Source organism: Fusarium oxysporum, chromosome IV (assembly GCF_013085055.1).
Source record: "Fusarium oxysporum Fo47 chromosome IV, complete sequence".
NCBI classification, from domain to species: Eukaryota; Fungi; Ascomycota; class Sordariomycetes; order Hypocreales; family Nectriaceae; genus Fusarium; species Fusarium oxysporum.
This window is the reverse complement of record NC_072843.1, coordinates 4,195,999-4,211,629: the sequence shown is the minus strand read 5'-3', so window position 1 is coordinate 4,211,629 and position 15,631 is coordinate 4,195,999. Positions and strand designations below refer to the sequence as shown.

General features: G+C 45.7%; 7 protein-coding genes across 7 annotated transcripts; 3 read left to right on the top strand and 4 right to left on the bottom strand.

Moving 5' to 3' along the window:
- Positions 1–119: 119 nt before the first annotated feature.
- On the bottom strand, positions 120–1,106 carry FOBCDRAFT_222043 (uncharacterized protein). The gene has a single exon (XM_031178111.3). The coding sequence runs from the start codon at positions 1,035–1,037 to the stop codon at positions 132–134; it is 906 nt and encodes a 301-aa protein (XP_031043998.3). The 5' UTR covers positions 1,038–1,106; the 3' UTR covers positions 120–131.
- A 597-nt stretch (positions 1,107–1,703) lies between these two features.
- On the bottom strand, positions 1,704–3,211 carry FOBCDRAFT_318842 (uncharacterized protein; the record flags this gene model as incomplete). The annotated part of the gene is made up of 4 exons (XM_059612017.1): positions 1,704–2,352; positions 2,386–2,422; positions 2,478–2,722; positions 3,203–3,211. 4 exons carry the CDS (start codon positions 3,209–3,211, stop codon positions 1,906–1,908), a joined length of 738 nt encoding a protein of 245 aa, XP_059464759.1. The 3' UTR covers positions 1,704–1,905.
- Positions 3,212–4,090: 879 nt separating this feature from the next.
- FOBCDRAFT_200804 (uncharacterized protein) lies at positions 4,091–4,888 on the top strand (the record flags this gene model as incomplete). The annotated part of the gene is made up of 1 exon (XM_031178113.2): positions 4,091–4,888. One exon carries the CDS (start codon positions 4,091–4,093, stop codon positions 4,886–4,888), a length of 798 nt encoding a protein of 265 aa, XP_031044000.2.
- A 110-nt stretch (positions 4,889–4,998) lies between these two features.
- Positions 4,999–7,049, bottom strand: FOBCDRAFT_318841 (uncharacterized protein; the record flags this gene model as incomplete). The annotated part of the gene is made up of 1 exon (XM_031178114.3): positions 4,999–7,049. One exon carries the CDS (start codon positions 7,047–7,049, stop codon positions 5,076–5,078), a length of 1,974 nt encoding a protein of 657 aa, XP_031044001.2. The 3' UTR covers positions 4,999–5,075.
- A 394-nt stretch (positions 7,050–7,443) lies between these two features.
- FOBCDRAFT_222039 (uncharacterized protein) lies at positions 7,444–8,517 on the top strand. The gene has a single exon (XM_031178115.3). The coding sequence runs from the start codon at positions 7,543–7,545 to the stop codon at positions 8,437–8,439; it is 897 nt and encodes a 298-aa protein (XP_031044002.3). The 5' UTR covers positions 7,444–7,542; the 3' UTR covers positions 8,440–8,517.
- A 399-nt stretch (positions 8,518–8,916) lies between these two features.
- Positions 8,917–10,164, top strand: FOBCDRAFT_318839 (short-chain dehydrogenase; the record flags this gene model as incomplete). Its single annotated transcript, XM_031178116.3, has 3 exons — positions 8,917–8,946; positions 8,995–9,056; positions 9,108–10,164. The coding sequence occupies 3 exons, from the start codon at positions 8,917–8,919 to the stop codon at positions 10,048–10,050; spliced, it is 1,035 nt and encodes a 344-aa protein (XP_031044003.2). The 3' UTR covers positions 10,051–10,164.
- A 1,850-nt stretch (positions 10,165–12,014) lies between these two features.
- FOBCDRAFT_273250 (heterokaryon incompatibility protein-domain-containing protein) lies at positions 12,015–14,136 on the bottom strand (the record flags this gene model as incomplete). The annotated part of the gene is made up of 2 exons (XM_054704337.2): positions 12,015–13,648; positions 13,713–14,136. The coding sequence occupies 2 exons, from the start codon at positions 14,134–14,136 to the stop codon at positions 12,015–12,017; spliced, it is 2,058 nt and encodes a 685-aa protein (XP_054560312.2).
- Positions 14,137–15,631: the final 1,495 nt, after the last annotated feature.

Genomic DNA, 15,631 nt, shown 5'->3' with positions numbered 1-15,631 from the left:
CTCGAGTATTTGGTCTAACCTAGTAGGAATCACATATTCCATTTTGGAATCCTGAGTAATCTGTCCGAGTGAGTTCGATAGGAGCTATCATGAATTTGTCCCTCATAAACCTCGTTCTCGTGACCAAGATGCTATTCTGCAGGACCGACAATGAACCTAAGCTCCGCGATGAATCTCCCACTCTCCATGATAACATCGCCTCGATGCTCGATATATTTACCAGCCGAATCAACAAGACCATATACTTTCATCTTTTCAGGGACCTTAAAGATTTGTTTCTCGGCATTTGCCTTGATCTTACCGCCACCCGTACCAAATGGCCCTAGCCTTCTTTCCGTGGTATTGATAATCAAGTTGAAAATGACTTTCTTGGTAGCATCCTCGGTTAGAATCCCTGTATTCCATGAAGCTCCCGTGATCACTTCATCATCGTCTAGAAAGATCGATTTCTTATTGCGACCGAAGCCACCAAACCGAATGCCGTCATTGACCTTGGTCTCAGCCAAAAGCGAGTCCACGGCGAAGTCGTAGGAGACTTCGAACCTGACAATATTTGAAGGGGCTGCTTTCTGCAGTTCGAAGGCATGATTTGTGAGATCGGGGTCATCACCCATGTATTGCTTTTGGTAGATCCTGTCATAATCCCCCGTCCATTCCAAAGCTTGGTCGGCGACACTGTCGCATGCCTTGTTCAGTGACAGTATGGTGGTACCGAACTCTTTCGAGATGTCAAATGACGTGGCGGCTGAAGGATCTTCGGTACTCTTTATAACCTTGCTTGCAAGCTTCGAAATGTCATCGAAAAAGGCTTTCATTATGATCGAATGAGCACAAGCGTCCAGTCGCATCGCAGCGAGGTCATGAATTGTTTTCGTAGAATCTTCGTAAGGCAATTCACCAGACAATAGTTCAAGTTCAATGATGGGAACATTGAAGTTTCCACCAGTCGGTCGCAAGAAACGACTCATACGAGCCCACGGAAGACCCCGAGATGATTGACGATCTCTGGCAAGACGAAAGAGCGAAGCGCCGGGCATTCGAACATTGACGGGGTAGCTATTAGCTGCGATGCCAAGCGTGCAACCGACGTAGTACAAGAGTGCTGATGCGCCAGCGAACTCATGACCAAGGCCAACGAGCGACGCCAGAAAGAACCACTGCGCGAATGATAGAGACTTGCCGACACTCTCGGGACCGTGATATTCGAAACCTCCGTCAAAGATAATCTTGTTGAAATCACCAGATAAGCCGAGAAGCTGATCCCAAGTTTTACTCTGAGCAGCGGCAATGGCTGTGACTGCTTTGAACAGTTCTTTTGCTCTCGCCTCGCATGCCGCAGCATGCATTTTATGCTGTTCATAGTACCGTTGACACTGTTTTGTCAATCCAGTATATCGTTGCCCACGCTCAAATGTGCCCATTGTCATTTTGCAAGCACTGGCGTTTCTGCGAGAGGTGAGGTAAAGTTGAGTTTAGCTTGCAAAATACGACTGAATTTGGGTTTTTCTGTCGTCTTGGCCTGAGGTAGAGTCAGCCTAACTCAGCCGCAGCTGAGCAACAGTTCAATACTGGCTTTTTGTAACGCATGTAATTGGTAGGCTTTTCGCTTAATACCTTGTTGCTTTCACTACCTAACCTCTTTAGAGTATAGAGGTCAATACAGGTCCGAAGGATGTTGGAGCTGGGCCTTTTGTTCATCCGCCTAATATTATTGGTGATCGTTAAAACTATTCAACATATCGTCTTCATTACAATCCCCCAGCAGGCACACTCAGAAAAGGTTCAGTCTGGGTCCCTGAGCTTGGGGCCAACCTGATGGCTTCACAATCTGCGAAACAATTTTCCTTCTAGAATCCCCTGCCGTAGCGATGCAATATTCCGCGAGGTGTCTTTTCCGGTTCACACTTACGCCCCTTCATAGTGATTCGAAATTGTTGATATCTCCCAGTCTCCCCATTTTTTCTCCTCACTGCGACTAAGTAGAGTGGTGACCAACTTCTCCCTCTGTTTACCCAATGCACGCATTGCCTTCATGAACTCCTTGTTCTCCTCATCTGTTGTGATGACCAACTGCCTCAGTCCCGGTGCCCACTCCGGATGTGCACATAACTCCTCCAACGCCTTTGGGCTGAGCTTGGTGCTGCCAAAGGAGCCGGTGGAAGCCGCGGTGAGCTCGAGGAGCCTTAGGTCTGGACAATGGGAGACCAAGGCGAGGAAACCTTTGTCGTTGACCCGGTTTGTGCTGGGCAAGAGGACGGTTCTCAAGCCGGTGAGACCCTTGGCTAGACGGACGACGGCTTCGTTGGTGACATCTCTGGCACCGTTCTTTGCATCGTAGCTGACGTCGATGAACTTGAAGTCAAAACGTCAGATCTTTTCACGCACTGGACGTGGCATGACCAAGATGTCATCGATATGGTCGCTAATGATGTCATGTCTCAGCGTAGCTCGGGCTGAAAGAAATCAACTTGACGTACTCAGTAAGGACGAATCGAGCGCCAAAGACGAGGTCTCTGGTAGATGTTCCGATGAGATGATGATATTTGCCATCCCAATCAGTTACGCTGCTTTCGAAATAGGCGTCCTTGGCACCTTTGACGACGGGCTTCAATAGCCGCTTCTTGGGCGCGTCGGTACCCGGAGCTGGGGCATCAGCGGCCGAGTTGCTCTTGTCGGTTCGGATGGGAGGCACGGTGGAAATCTGGAGGACTGTACTGTCTGTCTGTGATGGGAGACTAAGAGCGCTAGATCGTATAGTGGAGGTGCTGTTAGATACCTTAGAGCACTGCCAGTATGGAGCTTCAGTTGATTGTCAGGGGAAAGCCCAGGCGCGACACGACGCGAAGGTGGGGAACCACTTTGGGTGGCTGAATTAAAGTTATGACATATCTGATCTGCCAATCTGATAACACTGACATACGGATGGTACATTCAGTTTCAATGTCGCGGCTTAAACGTATGTATATTCGACGGCTAATTGGCCTAGGAAACCTTGACAGAGTAACGCTGGTCGCTCCTCCGTGGGCTCCATCTTTTTGCAATCCAGTCCACCGACCAGGATTAAGCTCTTATGGTCATCGCATCGTTATAGCGTTGCTCTCAGACAGCCGATCTGTATGTGATTTATCCTTTAAAAACGGCACAAGTCCTTACCGTCCGTCAAGAATTCTTTCTTTAGATCATCACACGAAAGTTGACATACCTGCGCCATCCTGGACGCCTCAGCGAATCAACCATACCCGAGCTGTACAGGGTAAACACTCGAATTTAGTCTTACGGCCATCACTAGTCCTGTCTGCCAAGATGGCCATTACTGTACATGTAACACTTCGGGGCATCAAAGTTCGCCTAAATAAGTGTTTCTCAGGTGGCCTCTTCCTGTAGATTACTCTCTTGGTGAATCAAGCTCGAATGATTCCGTGCCATCCGTGGCATAATTTGGAGGGTGAAGTTAGATTGGCGACGGTGCACGGCCGGCAGTTCTCTTTATGCGTAATGCCGTTGTGGTGAAAACTCAAAGTGTAGTATTGCGGTATTACTAGGGATATCTAATTTCTCCCTCGTATTTAAACCTCAGGTGAATATAAACTGAACTCTGTTCGGAACGATAGTAGTCTCTTTTAGGATCACGGAAGGGCGGCAAGTAGACATAGTAAAGCGTTTCTTTTCACTTTTATTATTCAGCGCATCTGGAATACTCTGCTGGAACAAGGAATCGCGAACGATAGTTTGGTTTTATCACCAAGTTCACGGAAATTGGCGTGAATGTGTACTTCCTAGGAATATTTTGCTTTCTCAGCAGTCAGTCCATTTTACCCTTGTTATAGCGTACGATAAGCTTTTCCCTAGGGCCGTGGCGGGCGACGATAGCGCAACTTACATACTCCGTATACCCAAGCAAAATAAGCATTTTAATGGCATTGTCTCATTTTATCTTGTTAGGATAATGTAACTTCAAATAAATTTGCTCACTCTCAAAGAGATAAAAGGTCCTAGTCCCCTCACCATATGGATCTCCCTCACAAGTTAATATCCTTGAATTGACTTCGTCTTTGTATCATCAGCAAAACCACTTTCCCTCGTTCCCAACATGGTCCGTCTCAACCATCTCCTCCTCCTGGCTGGAACTCTGCTACCAGTCTTTGGGGCAGCGACCAAGTCTTCCAACTCAGCCAAGGCCCCCGAGCCTCAGCAACCGGGCATTGTCTCCAACTGCAAGTCATATTACCTTGTAGAAAAGGGTGAAACCTGCTCTGAGGTCGCTGCCAAGAACAAGATTTCCCTGTCCGACTTTCTGGAATGGAATCCCAAGACTGGTACTGATTGCAACGCCCTTTTGGCAAACGCATACGCTTGTGTTTCTGTTACCGAGACAAAGGGTTCATCTTCAGCAAAACCCCCAGCGAAGAAGTACTCACCCACTCAAGCTGGCATCGCCAAAAACTGTGCCAAGTACGCTCTTGTTGGCAAGACTACGACCTGCAAGTCAATCGAAACGCAGAACAAGCTTTCCTTTGCCAACTTTTACAAATGGAACCCCGCTGTTGGCAAGCACTGTCAGGGTCTCAAGAAAGGATACTATGTTTGTGTTGGTGTTGAAAAGACTGCGACTCCGACGCCGACCACTTCTGAGAATGTCACTGGTAACAAAGCGCCTTCGCCGGTTCAGAAGGGAATTACCAAGTTGTGCAACGAATACCATCGTGTTTCCAAGGGTGACACTTGTTCTGCTGTTGCGTCAGAGTTCAAGGTCGATTTGGCTGAGTTTTATGAGTGGAATCCTGCTGTTGGGTCCAAGTGTGAAAACCTTTGGGCTGGGTACTATTACTGTGTTCGCGTTGCGGGCGAGAAGGCAAAGGCTACTGTACACACTCCCTCTCCCAACTAGAGCGGTATGATTAAGGGACCCTCGTTCAGAATTGCAATATCTGTTTTAAGTTACATAAATAATAGTAATTAGTTACCGTTAGATTATTTCAGGGGCTGCGTACACTGAACTCTTGTTCCAAGGGGATTGTGTATTGACGGTCTATGTTATTTACATGCCTTTTATCTACTTCAAGCAGTCCATATAACTAAAACAACATTCCTAACCCAAGGAAGGCTCCAGCGACCAATGTCCAAACCATGCACTGATGTCTGTTGGCTCCTGAAATAGTGACTGGTGCAGATGGTGCCTCTTCAGCTTCCGATAAATGATTGTGTGTGGACTTGGGTGCCTGCATCTCTTCGGTAACACTTGCTTCGGTAGCAAAGGTCGTTGAGATACCTTGCTGACCCTGACGAATAGACGATGACAGTAAAGGATTCACTAGGGTACCAGATTGGTATGCGGAGATAGCTGTCTGGGTAGCATCACCTTGTGTTGGTTGAGGCTCGCTATTGTTGGGCTTTGATGAGCCTTGACCTGCAACAGAAGGCTGCTTATTGCCTTGTTCTGGTTGAAAGTTTCCTTGTGATTCTGCAGCTGGCGTAGGAATATGAAGCTGGCCGGTCTCATAGCCAGATGGAGAGTTGCCTGGTGATCCCAGTGTAGGTCGAACAGATGGCTGGCTATTCTCGCCGTCTGGAGAATTGACATGTGATCCTTTTGTAGGTTGTGCAATAGGATAACTATGACCGCTAGCATCTACCTGATAACCCCCAATACAACCATCAGGCATTGTAACCACTGGAGGTCCATAGCTCCCACCGTTACTGTCAACAGTGACATATGTGGCAGTAGTTACTGTCTCGGCAACTACACCAGTGGTGCAGGTGACATACTTGACTAAAGTCAGGTAAACAGTCCAGACGCTGTCAGTGGTAGGGTAAGAGGTTGGCAGATGACTCTCAGATGTTGTTTTTATGATAGTGGCACCAGAGGTCGAAAGTGTCTTGGAGCCAACTTCTGTGGTGTCGGAAGACGAAGAACCGGACGAGGAGGCTACCTGGCTATAGGTTGTATAAGTCTGAGTTACTGTAGCCCTTGAAGACGCAGGCGGAGAGGAACCTGCTTGGCTTGTAACAGAGCTTGGGAGAGATGTTGATGTAGAAGCCTGGTTTGGTGTCGTCGTCAAAGAAGATTGTGATGAAATAGTTGAAGTAGCTGGGAGAGCAGAAGTGGAAACCTCTGATGGTTGATTGGTTGTAATGGAGGAACTGTGGCTGTCGGTGGATAGGATCGTGGATTGTATCTCGGATCCTGTTACTGTAGATGTGGTCACAGTAGCTAGAGTCTCAAGGGATGACGTCTCATCGTCGCAGTCATCAGTTGATGTTTCGATACTGGCGGTACCGGTGGAAAATGAATTAGTAGTAGCTGTAGTAGCTGCAGTAGACTCTGCAGAGGTCGAGGTCTCTGATATAGATTCTAATGACGACGACGGCACCGATGTTGTTGATGATGCTGTAGAATCTGGTAAAGGCTCTGATGTAGATGATGATCCTGATGCTGTATCTTCTGATGACATAGATGATAAAGATACTGACAATGTCTCTGATGTTGTTGATATCTCTGATGTAGTAGCTTCTGATGTAGTGGCTTCGGTTGACGTAGCTTCTGTACTTGCAGCCTCTGATGTAGTAGCAGGTTCCGATGTAGTACCTTCTGTCGAAGTAGCCTCCGTTGATGTAGCCTCTGTAGTAGCAGCTTCTGATGATGTGGCAGCTTCTGATGTAGTAGCCTCCGTCGATGTAGCCTCAGATGATGCTGAAGTTGAACTTTCGACTGCTCTTTTGATAGCAATATCGTTCCCACTAAACGACCTAGTCCCCTGATAGTTGTTGATTAAAGCACAGTCGCCGCTCCCGTCTAAATACAATGCAACAATACAACTGGGGACAACATCGCATCGATCCACGCAATCCTGGAACTGCTCTCCTTCAGAATAGTAGGCAAAAATATTCCCATTGACTGTAGAAGTATCGCATAGAATATCGAATCCGTTGCCGTTGTAACCAGTGTAAATGCTGCCGGATAGTTGACTGCAAGTTGAAGCCGCCAGCACGCTTGGAAGGGGAGACAAATTTAGAGCCCAGAAGGCCGCGAGGCGCTTTGACAGTTTCATACTGAAAGAGTGTATAATATAATGAAGTTACAATGTTTGGAGTATCATAGGGAAAGTGGGTGGCTTTAAAGCGCGCATACCCTCTTATAGAGAGGGGAGAACTTTTTCCGATGGCTCTGTTGATTTCTTAGTCTAACTCGCTTATTTTCAACTGCCCAAGTTTGCAGTAATTAGCAGCTCGCCAGGGGTCAGCAATCGCGCAATGAGCTGTTGAAGCAGAGCGAGGAATATTTGGTCAATTTTCTTTTTAAGCTTGTAGTATAGATCCATGCAGCTGAAGTGGAACTATTGGACGCTAGCTGAGTTATTGATCTCACTAAGCCCGGTACAATATGCGCTATTGATTCCACAACTGCGGCCGGCGAGCATCTAGACCAAAGAAAAAAACAACAAGCCTCAATAAACCCCTTTTTGAAGCGATTGAGTTTTTTAATTTTAGGCTTTTACCAGTTTCTATTTACATGACCCCTCTTCACCTATTTTTGTTTATCATATGCTCGCAATCGTTATTCCAACACGCTCGCTCAGGATGATTCCACAGACGTACGCCGCCGCTTTTATAACAGCTTGTTTAGTGGCTGGCTCTCAAGCCGGCCCCTGTAAACCTAGCTCCAGAATAACTGAAGGCTTCTCCACGAGTGATGTCTCGACTACACTCGGCTCCACAACTGCATCCAGCTTAGTCGAAACCACTACGGTAGCAGCCTCCTCCACCTACTTCTCAAATGAAGAGTCGAGCGTCATTGTCACGGAGTCCACAAGCAGCACAGAGACGTCTGTAGACCCCAAGGAAACGTCTACCACTGCCTTGTCGACGGCCGAGGGCACGACGACCGAGATTGCCACGACGACTGACGCTGCCACGACGACTGAAGCTGCCACTGATACTGCCACGACGACTACATCGGAGGCCTCATCGGCTGTACCCTTCATCAGAAATGCTGGATTCGACGATGACGATTCATCTGTTGCGCCTTGGGAAACCTACTACGGCGAGTATGACGTATCCATCGCCTCTGATGTCAAGCATGACGGACGCAATTCTGCTCTCATGGCCGCAACCCTAGGGGGGAAACTCCTCGGAGACTACATCAAGCAGCCGCTCCGGGGTTCCATCACTGCTGGTGTTACCTACACCATCTCCGCTTGGGTCAATGCAAACTACTTCTGCCCTGCTGCTACGCTCATATGCTCATATCAAAATAACGCCTGGACGGATCCCACGACTTTTGATCTCACCACGAAGGCAGGCCAGTGGACGTATATTTCCTCGACTTGCACCTACACGCAAGAACAAATTGATTCTGGGGGCCTGTATTTTATGATAGGGTTGACTTGTATCGGCTTCCCGGGCCAAGCTTATATAGATACTGCGGACTTCTCGGCTTAAGACGTTGAATGGGACTAATTGAATTATGTCGAAGTATAGCATATGCGTAACAGAAATTTAAAGAAATCTACTTTTTAATCGGGCACCCTGCAGGGGAGACACAGCAACCTCAATTATGACGATGTAGACAAGGACTATTTTTTCGGGGAAACTTTAGGGTCCCTTTGGAATCGTTTGTGGGTGCTGACATATACGTCAACCAAGGCTTGAGTCCCATTGGCCCTTGGATAAGCTGTGGTGGAGGTCGCGCTGCGCCTGTGTTTGTAAGCACAATCGCCAGTTCCGAGAGCTTACATGTTGGCAATACGATAGAACATGATGCAGGCTGATTAATTAGCTATCGCGAGAAGTGACTGAGCCCACTACATAAGTAGTTCAATTTCTTTGATGTAGATGTTACTAAATCGGATAAGAAATAAGAACACTTACAAACCTACTTGAGAATACTTTGACCTTTTATCGTTAATCTTTGACAAGATGGTGAATCATAAAGAAATACTACGACCTGTACGTCACTGATTGAGATATCTTCGCCAATGGCTAACACCATTGAAGAAGTATAGTTTTGATGATATCCCATCCTTAGCAGGCAAAGTTGCCCTTGTCACAGGAGCCAAGTGAGTATCACCGCGCTTGCAGCAACGTGCCCCAACTAACAGCTTTTGTAGTACTCCAGATGGTGTCGGTTATCACATAGCACATCAACTCGCACTCAAGGGAGCAAAAGTCTACGTCGGCGCCCGCAATCTTCAAAAAGCAACAAAAGCTATCAGAATTATGCTTGCCGAATCACCGCAGCTAAAACCCGAATCTCTTGTTCCGTTTGCAGTTGACATGGGAAATTTCAAACAAGTCCAATTCGCTGCGAGAAAGGTTGTTGCAGAAGAGCCTCGGCTTGATATTTTGGTTAATAACGCTGCTGTTCTCGCCAGACCTCTCGACAAAGACGCAAATGGCATCTCGGTCTCATTTGGCATCAACCACCTGGGCCCTTTTCTTCTGACCAGGGAGTTGTTGCCGCTGCTTAACAAAACTCAAGCCGAACACCCTGGTGTGCGGATTGTGAATGTTGCTTCAACGGCTCACTACGATGTTCCGACAGGTGCAAAGTTTGGTTCGCTAGAGGACTTTAACACTACCTACGGGAGCGAGGATGAACCATCTGCTAATTATCTTCGTTACGGCTACTCCAAGCTCGCAAGCATTCTCCACACCAAAGAACTCCAGCGTCGTTTTGACCAAGAAGGCGTTGATATACTAGCACTTAGTGTCCATCCCGGAGGAGTTGCAACAAATGGAGCGGCAGGATATCTTGGAGGCAGAGACAACGACATCTTCCGATCGAACCTCTCACCTTTCGAGGGTGCTATTACGCCTTTCTTTGCTGCTGCTCACCCGGAACCAGCTCAACAAAGAGATAAATATGCTGGATCATTCATCATGCCGTTCGGTGGACTGAAAGAACCAACTGAGGATGCGAATAACGCCGAGTTGGGGAAACAGCTTTGGACAACGTCTGAGAAGGTGGTCAGTAGTGTGTTGGACTGTTTCATTTGGGATAGCATGTTGATGCCGATGGGAGGCATTTTTAACATCGGGCAAAAGGCGTAGACACTTGTGTTTATGGGTTTCTTGTTATTCTTTTCATAGACTATTCCCGTTGATTCTGCTTCAACTGTACTGCCCTTCCGACTACCGTCTAGACACCTCAATGTTTAAAACGACCTGGAGAAGGGAGATGATTGAAGAAATAATAATAAAACATAAAACAAAAGTAAGACAAAGTATAAATTAATTTATATATTAAGTTAAGCAAATATTATTTTACTTTTATTTTTATATTTTAAGTTTTATTAATTAATATAATATTAAAAGGTGAGCTATTAAGTATGTGAATGTGCCTATAAATATTCTTATAAAATCATACAAAAAAGATTAACCTATTATTAGAGAATTTCAGTCCTCCTTCACATAGGCAGTTTCTGCCCCTAAAGACAAGACCTAGTCAGTATGGGAAGCCGTTGTTTCTATATCTGCATTATTAGATATATTCTTTAAAGCTTGGAGAAAGGGTTCGTGCTTTTAATCTCTATTACCTAACCTTAGTAAAAGGACTATAGCCTGTAATAATCTTAATTACCTGACTAATATACCGGCAACACAGATTAGGCATAAGATGTATAACAGAAGCCTTGCGGTTCTTGATAGAGGCTTGGCTATTTTATATCGCTCGCTTAGCTCTCTTAACCATATTTATCTAGCGACCTGTGTATTAATACCTCGTTGTTTATCGCAGCACCAACTATACTTCAGATAGAGCACTGCTCTGAGGCAGATATCAGCCTATTCTAGATAGCCATGAATAGAAGCGGTATTTAGAAAAAGGATGCAAGATCACGATAGCAGACGATTACAGCCTCGTCTGATTGCTTAGCCGTTTCGTGGTTTTAAGAGCTATAGTCAAAGGAGGTTAGCCTGCAAAAGTCCATTATCCGCTGGTTCATGTTCCGTATTGTGGTGCTAGCTTAACCAGCCGACAAGACTTTGCATACGAAGCAACTCACCTCGGCCAAAAGACTCATATTCCAATAGCCACTTTAACCTAAACCCTGCTCCAATGCTACCGATAGCTTAAATGCGCGGCTTCGCCTCTCAGCGCGCATCGTTTCCGAAACCCTCGGGATTGGAAATTATGATGCTGTTGTAATATCTCTCACTGAAGCATTCGATGACACATCGCGGAAGAAGGCCAGATCTTGCAGATACTCGGCCCCTATAACCGAACCTAAATTACCAAGAAGGGCAGCATGCGCAGGATTTACGATGGCAAGAACCAATAGCCTTAGGCAATTAATGTTAGCTTCTTTCCCAAGCTGTTCTCTGGCTAAAGAATTGGCTTATCTTTTTTATAGCTGCCACCAAACCCCCGACTTCAATGAAACTGCCACCGTCTGAGCAGATATGTGGCTATCTCTTCAGAAGTACTCGGTTCTACAAAAAGGATAGTCCCCAGCTCAAACCCAATAATATGCGCTGTGCCTTGAGCCACTTCAAGCTTCAGGAGAAGGCTCTGACGTTAATCCGACATTGCGAATCCTGGGGGTGAGAACACGACAGGAGATTCTTACCATGGGATCTGTACTTCCATGAGTAATTAATCCCTCGGCTCTGACTCTCGAGTTTGGTTTTGTTTTGAAGCGTGGCCCTTGGAGAAGGCACTGTTTCCCTACTTGTCCCTACTATACCCCACAAACGTTCCCAAGATGTCCATTCTGGATAGAACATGTTCCTTTGGCTTTTGTTATATGTTACTTAAACCTGTCGTCCCGGCTTATGTTATTTGCACTTAAAACTGTCGGGTTGACTTATTAGTATCTTAGTCATCAGCTAATGTAAATATAGTTCTTAAGACCTAGTATCCCCTATTTCTATACTTTCTCTTAACACTAAGATAAATTAGCTGAAATAGTAAATACTAACCAAATCCTAACCCTAACCTAATATACTATATAAATATAAATTCTTTTATTTAAATTATAACTTTCTTTACTGCTACTTAATAAGTTATTATTGATTCAGATAAGTATTACATCTCCTAGCTCATCATTTAAACACTTGGCGTATCCATTCATCCAATAATATAATCCTAAACTCTCAAGGCTGTCTCTGTCTGTCTTACGCAAATTCAAAGTTGTGCTCCCAACTCTCTGAAAGGGCTGAACTCCACCACATGAGGGCAGGCCATTCTCCACCGCCTTTACCACAATAAAGACAATTTCGACCTCGTCTGCATCAGAGTCAGCGCCAGATTCACGGCAGGCCAGCGGGATTGTCATAAAAGGCGTCTCGTATGGACCATTCTCTACTAAATCGGTGATAGTGGGTGAGCTGTATACCTCCTGATCTTCCCAGAAAACAGAGATATCAAAGTTCGGCCCCTCCGCATGGAATGAAACTGTAAAGTTCGTGTTGTTGCCGGCTTTGTTCAATAAGAGATACTTTCTCGCCCGTAACCGGATCCAGCCGCCAGTTACTTTGCCAAAGGGGCTTTCATGTGAGTCAAGGGTCACATGCGCATTCTGGAAAGTCGCCAGAGGATACTTCACGGAGGGAAACCATATCGCAGAATCCAATGAAGCCCAAGACCACGTGGGCGCTCGATACTGGCCTTCTCGCCTTTGGAAACCCTTCCGAGGGTCGATTTGCCAGCAAAGGCCGAAGATGATGTTGTTTCGCCATAAACCAGCCAGGTAGTGACTATCGATTGATGCGGTTGCTGCTATATTTGAGAAGTATTCTGCAATGCCTGCTATTGCGGGAAGCTTGTCGGTTTTCATTGTCAGCTTGCGCTGAGAATATAAACGGACGACTTGCTTCCAATCTGTCTCCCAGGAATTGGGAGTTGGTAACTTGTATTGCCAATTAAGGCGCGATGGACTTGCTGAGCATCCATCTTCAGTAATGAATGCCCTTTTGCACTCGAAGCACACCTGGGAGCTATCGAAATGGATTATACGAGGAGAGAGGTAGCGCTCCTGCATTACCCATCCTCGATTTGTCAGGGGTTCATCTTCAAGGCGAGCATAGCGTGATGTATCTCCTACATTTCTAACATGGAGGGGGAAGATCAAAATTTCCCCAGAAACTTGACCATAGCGGAACGGAGCGGCGATATAGTTCCGCTGAATATGCTTCTCCAGGAAACCCTCAGAACTGTTCGCTGCTCGGCTTGCTGCTATTGTGATGGTAGAATTTCCGTATACTTTGGCCATTCGCGCCGACTCATATGCCCAGTCACTCGGGTCATCCTGGAATATGCATAAGCTATCAATCCAAAGATGTGATATCCCAAGCTGGTTGACGACCCAGACGGCATCTTGGAATGTCTTGGGGAGGTCAGCTATATTTATCCCCTTTTTCAGCTCCGTGACGGAGCCAGTATTAAGTGTGATTTGAGGGCCGTCTCCCCAACAGTGGCTCAGGGCTGCATACCTGCCTTCGATATTCATGTTTCCCTCACTAAGCGTAATTGTCTGACCATTGTCTTTGATTCTCAGTATCCTAGTTGGAGCCTCCCCCTTCTCATGTTCAACATGCCCGTGTTTGTATTTGCAATCTTCTATCAAATTGGGAATGTCGGCCAACATGGAAGAAAACATAGGGTCTGGAGAAACTCGTCGTCCCTTGACAACACATGCTAGTGGGCTATCTGATTAAGGTGTAAGCGCGACTGTTCATGTTGCACTATCTGGATGATTCTCTAGGGCTCTTACCTTTCCTGACGCAGACTCCAGCGCCACCCATGATACGGTACTGGTGTCTTAGTTCATTGTGGCAGCCGATGATCTGAAATCCATCCGCTTCCTTCCTGCCTGACAGCCAGAACGTGTAATTCGATTCAGGGATATGTGGGAAGCCTAGGTCGTTCGATGCCTTGATTTTGGCGACGGTTTCTGACACGCAGCGCTCAATCAACCGGCACAGCTCACAGGACCTTGCACTAGCTTCGAGATTCTCAAGGCTTTCCTGATGAGGCACAAGAAGCTTCTCAGAATCATTATCCCTCCAATCTCTCGCATTGTAGTAGTAGAGTTCAAAGTTCGTAGGCCATCCACCAGCGGGCTCGGGGTAGCCTTTTATATCTGGCCGTAGGATAGTACTGAAGTTGATGCTGAGGCAAATACTACACAGAGGCATTACTGACAGACTTTGGGTTTGATGCCAAAGCGAGAAGAATGAGGAGAAGGATAGACTGTCTGGCGGCCTGGAAGTAGGGTCGCTGGTTTATGCTTCTTGTTACAGGCAACAGGTGATAGGGGAAGTGATGATGAGCACGGCAGTGTGTCGAATGGTTTTTGAAGTTGCCTGAGGCCCTATGTATCGTGCCTACCTGCAACGGAGGCGGACGAAAGCGACACAGATGTGTGATTTTATGCCAATCAGGAAGGCGCGAATGGCTGTGCTAATCTGTTACAACACCTGCGGTTGCCTCACGTATACTCCACTTTTTCCACCTCTAAAACCACTAATTGTATTAGAACTAATAAATATAAGGTCTAATGTTATTCTAGGACTATATTGTTCTAGGTCTTATTTTTTTATAGTTGGTCTTATATTAAAAGCCTTAATTTATAAATTATAATATATTAGTCTTAATAGGGCATAGGGATAGAGTGTTACGATTTGTGCCCATAACAACGCTGTAAGGCTTCTATAAGCAGCTGTACGCACCACTGGAATTACTACAGTAATAGTTATAGCCCAATCTTTTGCCTTGTGGCATAGTGGTTAGGTGCGACCGTTACATAAAGATATTTGTTATTACATAATTGGATATTTTTATAATGTCCCTTGTGTTATTTAATAACTAGTAAACTGGTTTTAATAAGTAATAAAAAATATATAAAAATAAAATAATTAATAAATTAAATATAAGGTAATTAATAAACTTTAATTTACTACTAATAAATTTTTTCTTAATGTATTATAAAATATTAAAGCTATACTTAAAGTATAATCCCTAGATATAATCCTGTTCAAGTGGCTAGAGAGATGCTGAAGGAACTTGCTCTCCATGGACGTTTGGCGGCTTATAGATATCCTGAGAAGGCGACCAAGATGGAAAGCAACTCTCACGAGAGGGGCGATAAGTTTGTTGAGCATGCGCATGCTTGATTTCGCGCATGCTTGATTTCTAGGTCTGCAATAAGAGCATTGGGCTATTCGTGTTATCAGATGACGCGACAGGCATGCGGTGGCCCGAAAAGTCAGAATCGCTAGGGCCTAAACATTAAATAGAGATTACAAATTTGAACACGATTGCGAAACCTAACGTATGATTCTTTAGATTACATTGGTGAGGTCGCATGAGAGATCTAGCTTCCGGCGTTCACCCCGTGACAAGCAACTCTCGAAATGAATAGCATAGGCAGTGATTGAAGACCATTGAATTCAGCGGTGAGCACTGGTAGCAAAGGGATAATTAAGGGTGAGCTAAAGTCAAGGTCCCTGAGGAATTAGATTTAGGCTACTCAATAGTATCCATGCAACCTGTAGGCTAATCGGATGTCGGCACTGACTACTGAACTGCCGGAATATTAAACTTTGACATGAGACGACGAACAGGTATAGTTTATATGCGCCGAACGACACGGACGTCAACACGAGAAAAATGAACTATAAGAAGCCTAAA